Consider the following 13,718-nt stretch of genomic DNA (forward strand, 5'->3'; position numbering starts at 1 on the left):
GCATGTTATAACTGGTGGAACCTGAAGTGGATTCAAAACTAAAATGTCTAACACTAAACTGACACTGGAACAGGTTGCCTAGAGAAGCCATGGATACACCCCATCTCTGACAGTGCTCAAGTCAGGTTGGATGGGGCTTTGAACAACCTGATCTAGTGAAAGATGTCCCCAACCCATGGCAGGGGGATTGGACTAGGTGATCCTTAAAGATTCCTCCCAACTCAAACCATTTTGATTCTACAAAATGTGTCAAGACTTCAGACGCAAAGTTAGGGATGGGGAAGAATGAGGAAAAACTTCCCTACCTGTCATCTCTTCCCTATCTTTCATCTCTTCCTTGCATTTTTTTTTTTTTTAAATTACCCAAAGAATGCCTACCTGCAAGCTCTCTCCATGGACAAACACTTGAGCAAGTGCTTCACTTCTCAGATACACATTTTCAATCTTCTCTGGTGCTATGTACTCTCCCTGGGCTAGTTTAAATATGTGTTTTTTCCGGTCAATGATCTTCAATGTACCATTCTGTTGACAGAAATAATTTCCCACTCAGAAGAGGCAGTGCAAGTGATAATCAGTCTACACAGCTCAAGTGTATCACAGCAAGTCACATAATGCACTAAAATTAAGTGTATGAACAAGTTTGCTTCCATGCATTCCTGCTTCAGAAGTTACTCTGCACCCTTCGTTAAGCTTTCAACAACAGACCAGAAGCACTACTGCCTAAGTTCTGGTTTAATATGATCTTAAGTTTTGTGCATGATCCAAGACAGTTTGATATTTTGATATAAATTAGATTTTTTGATATGAATTAGATTTTTGCAATACAGTAAGATACTGCTAGGGTACTGTCAAGCCAGTGTTGAAAAAAACATGCTCTGCACCCACCTAACCTGAACTAAGGACAGGCTCAGAATTTATACTGCCTTTTCTTTTTAGCCCCATGCATACAGATTTGTATATACAATTCTTCTTCTCCCCTTAAAGTTACTTGTCTTTCACCTAATTCATGTTTAATACCAAGTGTTTTTTTCTTTTTAAAAAACTGCTAATAGCTACAGAAGTACGTTTCAGATATCTATGTTAACTTACTGGTAACCATTTCCCAATATCTCCTGTATGAAGCCAGCCATCTTTGTCTATAGCTTCTGCTGTTTTTTCTGGATCTTTCAAATAGCCATGGAATACATTTGGCCCTTTCACACACACCTGAAAAATAGTCATTTATTAGTGTCTATTAACTTGCTATTAACTTGCCTTCATAGCAGCAATCACTCTTTGCAAGGAACGCTTTCTCCAAAAGCTCTCAATGACCACCACTACAAAGACAAGACATGTTGGTAGAAAAAAAATCTCTATTCATTGAGGTTCTCTTTAAGACTTAAGATTTTCCACTGGTATAAAATGTAATAAAAAGCAGTCACACACATTTGTTTCAGTTCAAATGCAGTATTCCTGCCTGCTATTTGAATAATCTGAATTTATCAGAAGCTTATCTTTATCTGAAGAAATTAATGTCTGGATCTGGCAATTGCCTCTCAGTTTGGGAATACATTAGTTTTAGGTTTGGTAAACAGACATCACAAAAAAATAGTTACAGGTCTGACCCTACAAGCCACTATACCAATTAGTACAATGTCTGTCAATAAAACAGAACATAATAGAGCAACTAGTCAGGAACAAGACTTAAGTATTTTCTTCTCAATAGTCAAAGCTGTATAAGTATTTGTTGTTTCTTGTGGGGGATGGAAGAGCTCTTGTTATTTAAGGACCAGCAGGACAATAAAATACCTTCTTAGAAAAGAGAATAGAGAGGTACGCAAGATAAACAAGCTTGAAGCAAAACTCAGAGGTCCCCAATGTACATGAATGTTGGGGATCAGGTCTCCAAAGAATCTGAAGGCTCTATACTAGAATCTTCAGAAGAATTCAGAGCATCACACCCACTCGAGTGGCTTGGCCTGAGTGCTTCACATGACACAATAAGTGGTCTGGACAATGGCATCAGGACTCTATAGAGTAAGTCTAGAAGAATGGGTAGACAATCTAGTTTTAAGTTAGTCAAATCAATAATACATACTAATAGGGACTGAATTACCTAGATTAGGGACTAATCACCTAGGCTAACATGGTTGACCCAGTTAGATAACCACAGGTTAATTATTTTAATTAATCTATTAATTATTTTCCATTACAGAGTGGGCAAGGAACTGGCTAAAGAATTTTTAGACACTGATAGCAGTTCTCAGACTACCGGAAGTTACTACTGCAGTTCAGAGGCCAATTCTTAGAAAAATTAATTCCAAGCATTTTCAGTGTTTACCTTAAGATGAAATACAGACATGTAGGTGAACTACTGTACTATGAACAGATATCATCAATATAAGAGAGGTCAAAATATTAGTAGGGGTTCTGATAGCCTTGGAGGGACAGTGCCAAACCCATGACCAAACCAAGGCCATGCTTTAAGACCTCAGTCATTTCTGCTACAGAAGAGCTTATCTGGAAGGATGTATAGAGAACTCTGCATGTCCTAGTTAAGTCAAAGGCTGATTGATCAAACTTTTCATGACTCCTATAATTACTGGATAACAGTAGGTGACAGCTTTTCCCAGTAGAGACAAACCATTTATCTATATCCTGCTAACTGGCACTAAGACCTCATCTGCATATGAACATATATAATTCTACTTGCAAGTTTATCTTTTTGAACATGGATAACTGGCAAGAGCGAAAAGAAAGGCTGACAGAGCTGAGAGTAACAGAAGTTTATTCTCAGAAAGGAAGACTGGGAGTGCTGAATCCAGCTGAAGATAAGAGCTAAAGAACAGGCAGACAAGGAGGAAGATGATCTATTTTTGGCAAAGCAAGTTTACAGCTATGGGCATCAGTACTGTGAAACAAGTTACATCATTTGATAAATCCAGAAAAATTTGACTGAGGAAGTTAAAACTGAGACTAAGATGATACCTGATAATTTTAAGGGACTACCATATTTATGTAAGTCCCAACTCACTCCTAATTCAGCAAAGTTTCACAGCAAGTGCAAGAGAAGCATTACAAGATTTTAAGACTTGTTAACTGTTTCTCATTATGACAATATATACCCAGTTCCCTTAGCAACCAAACTTTAAAAACATATTTAAAGACAAGACGAATTTGAAGGAAACTAGAGATCAGGTCACGTGCACAACATGGAAGTCTTGACACTGCTCTTCCCTTAAGCTTTTCTATTAAATGTAGCCCAGTGATTTGTCTCTAGCAAATAACCAAAATTATGTATTGTTTGCAGTCACAAACCGGTTGCTTGCTTAAGCTACACTCCCCCTGCCTTACCCAAGTAAGCTTGACATTTTGAAGTTACTCACCTCACCCTCTCCTTTGGCAGCCAAATAATTCATTTCTTGTACATCAACAAGCTTTATGATATTGCATGACATTGGTGCTCCAACATGACCTATTAAACAGAAATGCTTCAGTAGCCTGAATGGGTTTAATCAGGTTTTTACAGTAATAAGCTGTCTAAATACTAGAGTAATGGAAGAGATGGAACATCAATTTCTGGCAACATATCACATCAATACCATTATACTGACAGCTTTAGTTTGTCAGGACTGCAACATTCAGTTCAGATATCCCTTGAATTTTAAAAAGTGAACCATCTATTCAGGCTTGCTATCCTTTTAGTATAATCAGGATCTTTGCTCTGTGGACATATTAAAGTAGCAAGAGTCTTACTGTAATTGCAAGTATCAGTGTTACAATTACAGAGCTAGAGATGAAGTGGCTGACAAATGCAGACTGTTCCAAATACAGAAATGCCACTTACATTTCTGGCACTGTTTATACACAGATTTCTATTCTGTAAGACTATAAATTTTAGCATGACAACCTCTCTCCTACACCTACTTGAACTACAAGGGCAAAGCCTGTTAACAACCTCACTCACTGAATATTTCTACCTTTTTAGGGGTATGAACTCCACAAGATCCTTTGAAAGCTTTCTTACTTGACTTGAAAACTAAAATCTAATTCTTTACAACAGGTGTTAACAGGCTAAATAACATGACTGGGGCTTCTATAGCAACCTGAAGTTTAACAGACAAGCAGACCATTAAACACTGTACCTGCTGTCCAGTCACCAGGAACCGACAGTGAGCATCCAGCTGTGCATTCAGTCTGTCCATAACCTTCATAGAACTAAGAAGTAAAACCAAGAGCTTAAGATTCTTGCTTTTTCAAAGTTTCTTCATTAAGAAGAAAATTTCACTTTTCTAATCCTGTTTAAATGAGTTTAGCATAATCCTCAGCATCTTTTTAAAAATTAAGTTTTACTGCAATAAACACTTTCAAGTAATGATACTCCACCATCAGTTAATATTTACTCAAGATTTCAGTTTCACATGCTGTGTGACACCTGTCTAGATCAGAATGTTATCCCTATTCTTAAGTCAGAAAGCAATACAGTACAACAAGAAGCTAAGAACAGACGCACTAGAAATGACATCATGCATGTTGCTAAAGGACAGGTTTGTCCAAGACAACCAGGAATGGAATCCCTGTATCTCATCCCAGCTCTGTGGTTCTTGTATACACAACAGAACTACCTCTTCTTTTTAGAGCTCATTGCTCTACTAACATACCACTGAAGGTATTCAAGTCACAGAAAACCTCACAAGTTTTAGTGTTTCCAAGTTTTCTATCCTTGAAATTTATTTCACATTTGTTCCATCAGAACATCTTATTCAGATTTTATCTCAAGCAGCAAATACTTTGCTCAAAACTGCTTCTGCCTTCAAAGTTTCAGTCTTATTCTACCCAGTCTTATCTTCAAACCAATACTACACCATGTTGACGAGATACTCTATAGTAGTTATGAATGTTTCTGTAGACAAGGCAAGTCCCAGAAGCTTAATCCAAGAACATTAATCACTGAATATAGTTGCCACCGAGAAAGTTTTTCCCCTTAGGAAGGCTTAGATGGTTGTTGAAATTACCATAGAGACTTTGGATGAACACAGAAGGCTTGGAGGTCTGAGAGAAACTCTGGAAAGGAATATGTACTTGTACAGCTTCCAAAAAAGAATGCTAACAAGTTAGCTATATAATCAGACCACTAGAAGTATTCTTCTATTAAAGCTTAAATCAGGTACTAAAATCTTTATGGTTTTGGATCAAGAGCAACAAACTCACCTGACAGCCAAGAGCTGTCCTCAGGAAGGTCAGTACACTTGCAGATACAGGTGCTGCTCCCGTGACCATCAGCCTTACTCTTCCTCCCAAACTTGCCTACAACAGACACAAGATACTGTGGACACCAAAAGCATTTTAGAGAGATTTCCAGAGTCTTTATCTCTTCTACCCTCAGTCACTATCTGCTTATATGTGCAACCCACAAATGTTAGAAGCTGAAGTTCAGTCTCCTATGGCAAGTTGTCCTTCATGGAATATTTTAGTGTTTTAATCTCTTTAATGGCTAGAAGAAACATTATCTCAGATACACAGCATCTACAGAGGCTATACTTGTGTGTCACTGAAATGCAGACTCAGCCAGAGGTCTCAAGAACTTTACTTGTGGCCCTACAGCGAGGGTTTTTACTTTTAACCTGTCTTCTATTGGTTTCTCATATATCCTGAATGCTATAAAAGCAGCCACAGGAGGGTGTTGTGCAACCAGAATTCAGGCCACTGCAAACCACCAAACATAATACCAGGCACATTTGCTAGTTACCAACAGCGAGGAAACAGTAAGGGCTACATGTAGCACTGGGCAACATTCAGCATTCCTCCTTCAGAAGGAGGGTGTTTTGCTTTCAAAGTAGCAAAACACTTTTAGAGGAACTTCCCTAATGTAGTTACCTGATACCACCAGAACAGGAAGAATTGAGAAGTGTAATAGGAAAAGTTTTGAATTTTACTCTGAGTAACCAGATGGTCTTTAATGAGTGATAAACACCATACCAGATTATAACCATCCGTACCACATTCAGCAATTGCAAACTGATGCCTATAAACCACAAAAACAGTACGTATATATATAGTGATGCTTCACATTTCCAGTATTTGAAAACACATTATACTGCTGTTCTGCAACTAAGTAAGCACATTTGGAACTTTTCCAAAAATAATCAAAAAAATGATGCAATATACATAACACAAAGACTTAAAGAATTTCAAGCATACCTGTATTTTGCGGAAGATGACTTTATCCCAGAAACTGTTGTTTCTAATTATACCACTTCTAAGTTCTGCTTCTTTCCTCTTGGAAGCAAAATCCAGCATCCACCTCTTTAATGATGTATCTGCCTGCCCAAAAATCTGTTAAGGAAGATGATTTACAGTTAATAGTTTCAAACTGTAGTTTACTTTTTTTTTTTTACAGTAGCATGCATAGAGACTTACGGTGAAAAACAAGCAAGTCAGACACCTACTGGTAAGCATAATAATTCAGGTAAGAAACATTTCTGGATTTGGCCTCTTTACCTCTTGTATACACCAAAAACTATAATCCTTTCATCCTTTCTTCCCATCCAACTAGGGACAACTTTTTAATGTATAGTTTCTTCACGTAAGTATGAATAAAAACTGATGTTTTGCTTGCTTTTTCTATTCCAGTTTGGTTAAAATATGAGTTAAGCATAATCTTCAGTATATTCTAAAGTACATATCACCATGACATGTGAAATAATACAAATCAATAAAACCCGTGTTTTCTAAGATGCTATTCGGCATTTCTGAAGGGGTCTGTAATCTGTCTTATATAAGCTTGCTTTTTAGATCACTTTTTAAGGTTTCCTTCTGGATGTTCCCAGGAAGCCACAGAGCAGACTTAACAGAACCACAGAATAGTATATTCCCTTGGAGGAAGACAGACCCAGCAGTACTTCAGCATTATGGGGCTCACCACCCCAATTTCCCACTTGGAATTTCACATGCCAGATTACTACATGGCCATGAGGTTGAAACTGCCACAGAAGTGAAATAGTCATGGCACTAGGAACAAGTAGTAAGAGATCATGAAAGGAGAATGGAGTTCTAAGCTTCGGCCCTGTTTCTAGAATTCCAGTACAGACCTACATTCTTCTCTCATGTTCTAAGTTTTAAGCACTACAGGCAATTGGCCTCAGTATTTCCTCCCCTCCAAATGGAGTTGCTGTGGCCAAACAGAATGTTGCATTACTTGTTGCTCCTCAAGTCTCATGAGAGGAGTACTGTCCCGACTGAGGCAACATAGACAGGTCCGCCATTTCTTTAGCAGCCAGACTACATCTTGTATCCTTCAACTCCTCTGGCTATATTCTCATAGGGGTCAGCTATTTGTATTAGAAACAATGATTTAATATCTTCCACAAAAAGGCCAAGAAAGAATCTACTTCTGAATACCCATCTCAGATGACCCTGAGAAGGCTAGTAGCAAGCACAGGAGAGAATAGGGTTACTGACACACCCTCTCTCCAGGGCTTCAGACTGGCTGGTTTGTAGTTCTTCCTGCTAGAACATGCTGGCTGCTGTGTAGGAAACTTATACTTGTCCATGCAAACATAGGCAGACACCTGACCTTGATTTGCAAATCCCCTTCCATGAGTCAGATGCTAAAAATGTGGCATGCGGACACAGCCTCATGTTCATGGTGCAGGCTGGACTTGAAAAAACTTACTCCTTTGCTTTGAGCAAGTTCATAATGCTGGAGAGAACCAAGACTTCTAGTCAGACTGTTCTGTGCAAGTAGTGGCTGTCTGAAAACACTTTAATACAACCAGTACTAACTACTCTCTGTAGTCACTTTTAGAGAGATGTAGCAATTTATTGGCACAGATTTAACATCAGAGCACAACAGTTACTTCTGCCTTATCAGACTTGAGGAAGTCTTTCAAAGCTCCTCACAGGTTTAGTCTCAGCTTTAGACTTACCTTGTCAAACATTCTGTTCAGCAGTCGCGGTACTACAGGAAATACAGTTGGCTGTAGCGTCTTTAGGTCATCCATAAGTAGTCTGATATCCCCTTGAAAGAATCCTATCCGAGCTCCATGGCACAGAATCACACACTGTTAGAAAAGAGCAAAGTGTCTGAAGACACAGCATGTATAAAGCATAGCAGGACATGTTTGTTGTATGTGGGGCAAAGACCGACAGAAATAAATACTGTACAAGAGTCCCTAACCAAAGGAGCAGTTGGTCAAATAAGGTAGAGCTCAGAGGTAGCAAAATATTGAAGTACTCTATTTTAAGTATCTAACAAGCTTAAATACTAGAACTTTGTTCCCTGCTATAGACTAGGAAATTCTGCATTTGAAGTCAGCATATACCATGTACTGATCCAGCAGGGATTTCTGCTGCGTGCTACTTGTTTTATTCTCTTTTACTCTGGTTTTCCTTACTGTTTCCCAACAAGATTGATGCGAGCAAGGATTTGTTGTCAGGTGATCAGGATGCTCTCTGGAAGATTCTAGCATAGCCACTGCTTATTTCTGTACCACTTCAGACCTACACTGTGGAAGGCAGACAATCCTGCAGTGTTTTATGTTCTCTATTAGTCTAGAAGCTCTATCCACCACACCTATACACCCTCTTTGATTCTTTTTAATAGCATCCCTACTTTTCTGCGTTTCTCCATACCTACTAGTTTTTATTTCTTCTACCTTCCCCTGCACACCTCCTCCTTCAAGCCTAAGGAGGCCCATAAATCTTGGGGTGCATCTACTTTCTTCATAATATACAACTACACACATACATAAGCATATATATTTACACATACCATGTAGACGTATTGACCTAACTCCTTCAGTAGAAAGCTCAGGACTCCTAACTGAAACTGTGGGACAGCTTCCAGCCCTATGTATTTTTTCACACTTGCATGGAGGCTGTTATTCCCTTGTATGTTGAATCTGGTTGTGTCCCAATTCATATGTTTTCTATCTCACCTAAAGGAGATGAGTTAAACAAGTACAAGACACCCATGCCTCTACTATACATATAACTAGAATGATGCTATTTCCTCAAACATCTTGTGTATCACCCGCTAAGGACCTTTCAGCCCATAATTAAGACTACTGGTATTAAGACAGCCCAGAGCTCCCTCATCCTCAAAAAACAAGGCTCCAGATTTTGCTCTACAGAAAAAAAGCTATCCAAGTTAATGTAATTTAATGACAAATCCTGCAGTTAAAAGCCATTTTCATTTCCCCTGGAAGAAAACTGCATTCAGACAAAATCCACCCCCTCCCCCCGGAGGTTTCTTGAAAGCAATAGTAAATATAACCAACTTAAAAATAGTTTTGTTTAAGTGAGCAGAAGGCCACATTACACAATAAGTCTTTATTATAGCTTTCACAGACTAAAGAAGGGCATGGACTTTTAGTACTACACTTTTTTTTTTCTAGGCAATAAATATACTGAAGGATTGTGTCCTGTTCTACTAAACCAGTTTCTTATTAATCCTAGCCCTAAGGTTAATTGTTTAGGCATGAAAATTAGTTGTCTAGTACTCACTGTTGTGGGATGCTTTCTTGAACCTTACCTCAAGCTTTTATACATGTGTATAAAACAAACACTGTTTATCAGTGGGACTCAGGAATCACGCATTCTCTAAGAAAATACAATAGTTTTGAAGAACATGCCTACCTCAACGATTCTCTCAAACATATGGGCCAATGGCAGGAATGATATCAGAACATCCTCAGGGGTAGGTATAAATGTTTTCTGAAAGTGTTAAGCAAAAATAGAGGAAGAGTTATTTTAAGCTAAACAATCCAAATAGATATCAGAACTCTAGAGCACAGCCCTCACTTCAGCTTTGTTTGAAACACAGCTGCATTGTCTTTCACTCATTAACACGACTATTAGAAATCACTGCTGTGAGCACACTGCAGAAATTGTGATTTTTGTAACAGCCAAGTACAGTAACTGATTATTACAGCTTATTATACGATTACGAATAGAAACAAGTTCTGAGAGAAGCCACATGAAGTTCCAATACACATAATGCAGAGGATGGTGTGGAGATTGTAGTAGTATGCGTCTTAGGGGTTAAAAATACAGACATTCATTGTAGGTCAGAAAGTTCGTTTACCTAATTTAACATAAGGTCAATATCAAAGTACTTCACATGATCTAATCATGAGACCAGTTGCTTAATTTAGAAACAATTCTATATGCAGGGTACTTAGCAAAGTAGGTATGTCAAAACTCTTGCATGAGAATTCTGCTTTTCTCCACGCATGCCAAACTTTTGACACATCTACAGAAGTACAGTTACAAGTTCCCAAGCTGTGCTGGTCAAATGATTGTTAATATAGCAGTATCAGTTGGCAGGGGTGGGGAGGGGGAAGAGGAAGACAAACACCCAGCATCACCCAAAAAACACCTCTACCAACATCCCCAAAACATCCAACAGATCTGCATTAATATCAGTACTGTGTTGCTATTCTATCTCTGGTCCACAAGTTACATGCAAAGAAATTAAGGAGAAACTGACACAAGAAACAACTAAGATAAATGCAACCAAATCTATTCCTTATAGCTTTATCTACTCTTGCATAGAAAGCAAATCAGAAAAAAATATTAAGTTTAACATGAATTACATGATATCCTACAAAGTCGAAGAAAGGCACCTTAGGTATACGTTGACTCCTAAACTAGTAATTTGACAGCAGTCTGCCCACACATTTTCAATTGCTGAAATCTCACTTATTTTACACTTAACATAGTAAGATCCATTTTCACTCCTGAGATACTCCCCTTCATGCAAATAAACCTACAACATCAACCTTGAAGTTTACCTCTGTATTTTTCAGAAAAGCTGAAGCATTGCTGACTATATTTCCATGACTGAGCATAGCTCCTTTGGGGTTTCCTAAGGAAGAAGCACATCAAGATGCAACAGTGAAATTCTTCAATCCTTTAAGTCCCCATGCAAAGGTAAAATTACACTAATAGCATTTCAGTCAAACCCTTCTTAGATGTTAAGATATAATGAAGGGTATTAAAGGCAGAGACGTGGCTGACATTTAAGAAAACTATTACCAGCTAAAGTACTAAGTTTGTGTGGAAGCCTTCAAATTTATTAAGTACAGCAACTCCTCTAGAAACAGATTTTTCTTGGATAAGCTTTCATTCAAAAGTCAGTATTTCTATGAAGATGCAGCTATCAAACTCAGACAACTTATCTCTCAGAGCTTCTTTATAAGTATAATTAATAACATTGTACTCTTCCCTTTTACTCCCTACCAATGTTGGTTGTCATATGCTTGACATTTGTCAGTTATCTAGGCAGTTGGCTTTCTGTTTTGGTCCTACAGCAATGGTACACTACATAAGAGCTAAGAAGCAAGTCCTGCTAGTACAAAAACAGAACTGAAAGTCAGAGCCAGAACTGTTATTATAATGGAAGCACAAATTCAGTACCTATTTCCAAGCCCCAAAACGTAAGGCCCCTAACCCCCCTTTACTGCAGCTCTGTATTAGTCAACAGGAAAAGTCAGTGAGCCTTACCATAAAACCTCCCTAGATACTACTTGCCAAAAAGATGCTGCAGCAGGGGAGAGTCTTGGAAGAGACAGTAGGAGTGCTTCTGAATTAGTTTTGCACACAGGGGATAATAAATTCTGCATAACGTAATGAGATGTACCTGTCGTTCCACTGGTGAAACAGATGACTGCTAGATCTTCTGGCTTTGGAGGCTATGAGAATTAAGAAAGTATTAGTATAGATCTCTAGAAAAAAATTACCTGGATAAAACACTGAAATACCAGTGCTACTTTTGAACTGTGGGAGATCGGAAGATTTCCGAGTTTGATGTATGGAATAATTCAGATTAGATCACTTGAATTCATACTTACCATAGGTTTTTGCCTATGTGCTCTTCCCAGTTCCTACAGGAAGTAAAGAAAGGAGAGACTTGAGTCAGAGCACATTACTTTGCTTTAATTTTCCAGACACCTTACCAAACATTATAATATTCCATCCTTTAGAATGTTTAAAATGCCTGTTAAGGCTTTTGCAAGTTACAGAAGTATAAAATATCTTTAACAAAGGCTCTGAAGGACATTTAGAAGGTCTAGTATATTCTACAAATACAAGAGCAATACCTAAAATTCTTTTCCACTAGTAAATCAGAAGTCATTCATAAGACAAGCTCAAGGTTAAGCAGTCTACTAACAAGCCACAGCAGACAATCAATCCAACAACTCATGCAGATGTGTCACTGACAACTGCTGACCAGGTGGAGCAGTATTCATGTCAGGAAGCACCCTGCATCTACATCACTGCTTTGTGAAGGAAGACTGAAGTTTCCCCATGAAGGCTCATTGGTGGTTTGTAGTCCTTTTAATACTGATGAATGGAGTGCATGGAATTCTCTCCACTAGAGCCTCTTCTTCCTCATTACATTTATTCATGCCTGAACATTAGTGATGCCATAGATCTTAAGGCTGAAGGGAATGGATATCAAGATCCCTTTACCATCAGTGATATGTGATATAATGATTAATATGAAATAGTTGAAAGCTCATGTTCAATACTGATGAGCTCAGAAGTTTCAAATCAAGACTTATTCCTGTCACATCTATTTAAGACTAAAAGCAGCTATAGTTGTTTTGTTTAAGGGCTTCAGCAAGTTAAAAATGGACCTTTTGTTAAATACAGGTTTGCCCTTTTAGGGCAGGTACATCATCCTCATCATTGCCTTTAAGTTCCAAGTACACGGGAGTATTCAAGAGTATTATGCATTCATTTATCTGTACACAAAGACTAGTGCTAATAATCTTTACATCTTTAGATAACCCATAAACAAAGAAGTTTAGGGAAAAAGGAACATCTGTAAACAGTTAATCTGTAAGTTTGCCTTTTTGAAACAGTGCCATTACATCAAGAAAATTGCCAGTATATTATTGTCTACTCAAAACAGCATCTGCATTCCAAGTGCCAAGAGCAGTTCAATACAGCCTGTTCTAAGTAAGACCTAGTATTTACTTAACACACAGCTAAGATCCCTACACAGTTCTGTTGATCTAGGAGAGAAGGCCAACATCTCTTCCTCTCAAATAGCCATTTATTCACAGCTAATCAGCTCTAAATCATCACAGCATAAGTACAGACACTAAGCATCAGAAACCAAGATAAATATCTGGTCACATAGAGCACAGGGAACAGCAAGTTCATGCCAGAAACCTAGAAAACAAGCTCGAAATAATTATTTTAATCTAAGCTTCTAAACAGCTCAGAGTTGTCTTTGAGACCAAAAGCTCTTACCCCTTAAAAAGATTAAGGCTTATTCCTGTTCACTGAGATGCTATTATGAATATTCAAGTTTGTCTTACTTCTGAGACTTAAAGAAAGAAGCACTCATTACTACATTAATCCCAACATCAAGTGTTGTTGTTACAGTAGCATGGTAAAGACCTAACACAGTACTAGAAGTAGCTACTTAAGCACATCTGCTTTAAGTATTTACCCTTTTTTTCCCCTGTAGCTAGAAGACCCAGTGGACGGTATCTAATAAAAAGTAGAGTTCAACTAATAGAAAGAAGCTGATTTTAGTGTACCACCCTATTCCTGCAGGTTTTTTCCTTATTTAACCCAGCCCTTTTCTCAGTCAGCTATATCACTGTACAAGCCACTTACTCTGCATAATGTCTTTAGCCCCATTTCAACCTGGCAGCCTTGCTGAGGCTAGTTAGCTATGATACAGTTAACTGTATTGCAAAGGATAACATGCGGGCAAT

The 13,718-nt window shown here is 38.1% G+C and overlaps 1 protein-coding gene across 3 annotated transcripts in view; it reads right to left on the reverse strand.

Annotated features, from left to right (window-relative positions):
* ACSL1 (acyl-CoA synthetase long chain family member 1) overlaps window positions 1–13,718 on the reverse strand; it is a 38,412-nt gene that overhangs the window by 2,374 nt on the left and 22,320 nt on the right. For all 3 annotated transcript variants that reach the window (XM_048078356.2, XM_066996213.1, XM_066996212.1), the window contains exons 8-18: window positions 11,835–11,867; window positions 11,624–11,675; window positions 10,776–10,849; window positions 9,619–9,696; window positions 7,908–8,042; window positions 6,181–6,315; window positions 5,191–5,286; window positions 4,125–4,197; window positions 3,366–3,454; window positions 1,090–1,206; window positions 379–522 (exon numbers count right to left, since the gene is read on the reverse strand). In XM_048078356.2, the coding sequence (XP_047934313.1) occupies window positions 379–522; window positions 1,090–1,206; window positions 3,366–3,454; window positions 4,125–4,197; window positions 5,191–5,286; window positions 6,181–6,315; window positions 7,908–8,042; window positions 9,619–9,696; window positions 10,776–10,849; window positions 11,624–11,675; window positions 11,835–11,867 (1,026 nt within the window). The remainder of the gene's footprint in view (window positions 1–378; window positions 523–1,089; window positions 1,207–3,365; window positions 3,455–4,124; window positions 4,198–5,190; window positions 5,287–6,180; window positions 6,316–7,907; window positions 8,043–9,618; window positions 9,697–10,775; window positions 10,850–11,623; window positions 11,676–11,834; window positions 11,868–13,718) is intronic.

This window comes from Anser cygnoides, chromosome 4 (genome assembly GCF_040182565.1).
Source record: "Anser cygnoides isolate HZ-2024a breed goose chromosome 4, Taihu_goose_T2T_genome, whole genome shotgun sequence".
NCBI classification, from domain to species: domain Eukaryota; kingdom Metazoa; phylum Chordata; class Aves; order Anseriformes; family Anatidae; genus Anser; species Anser cygnoides.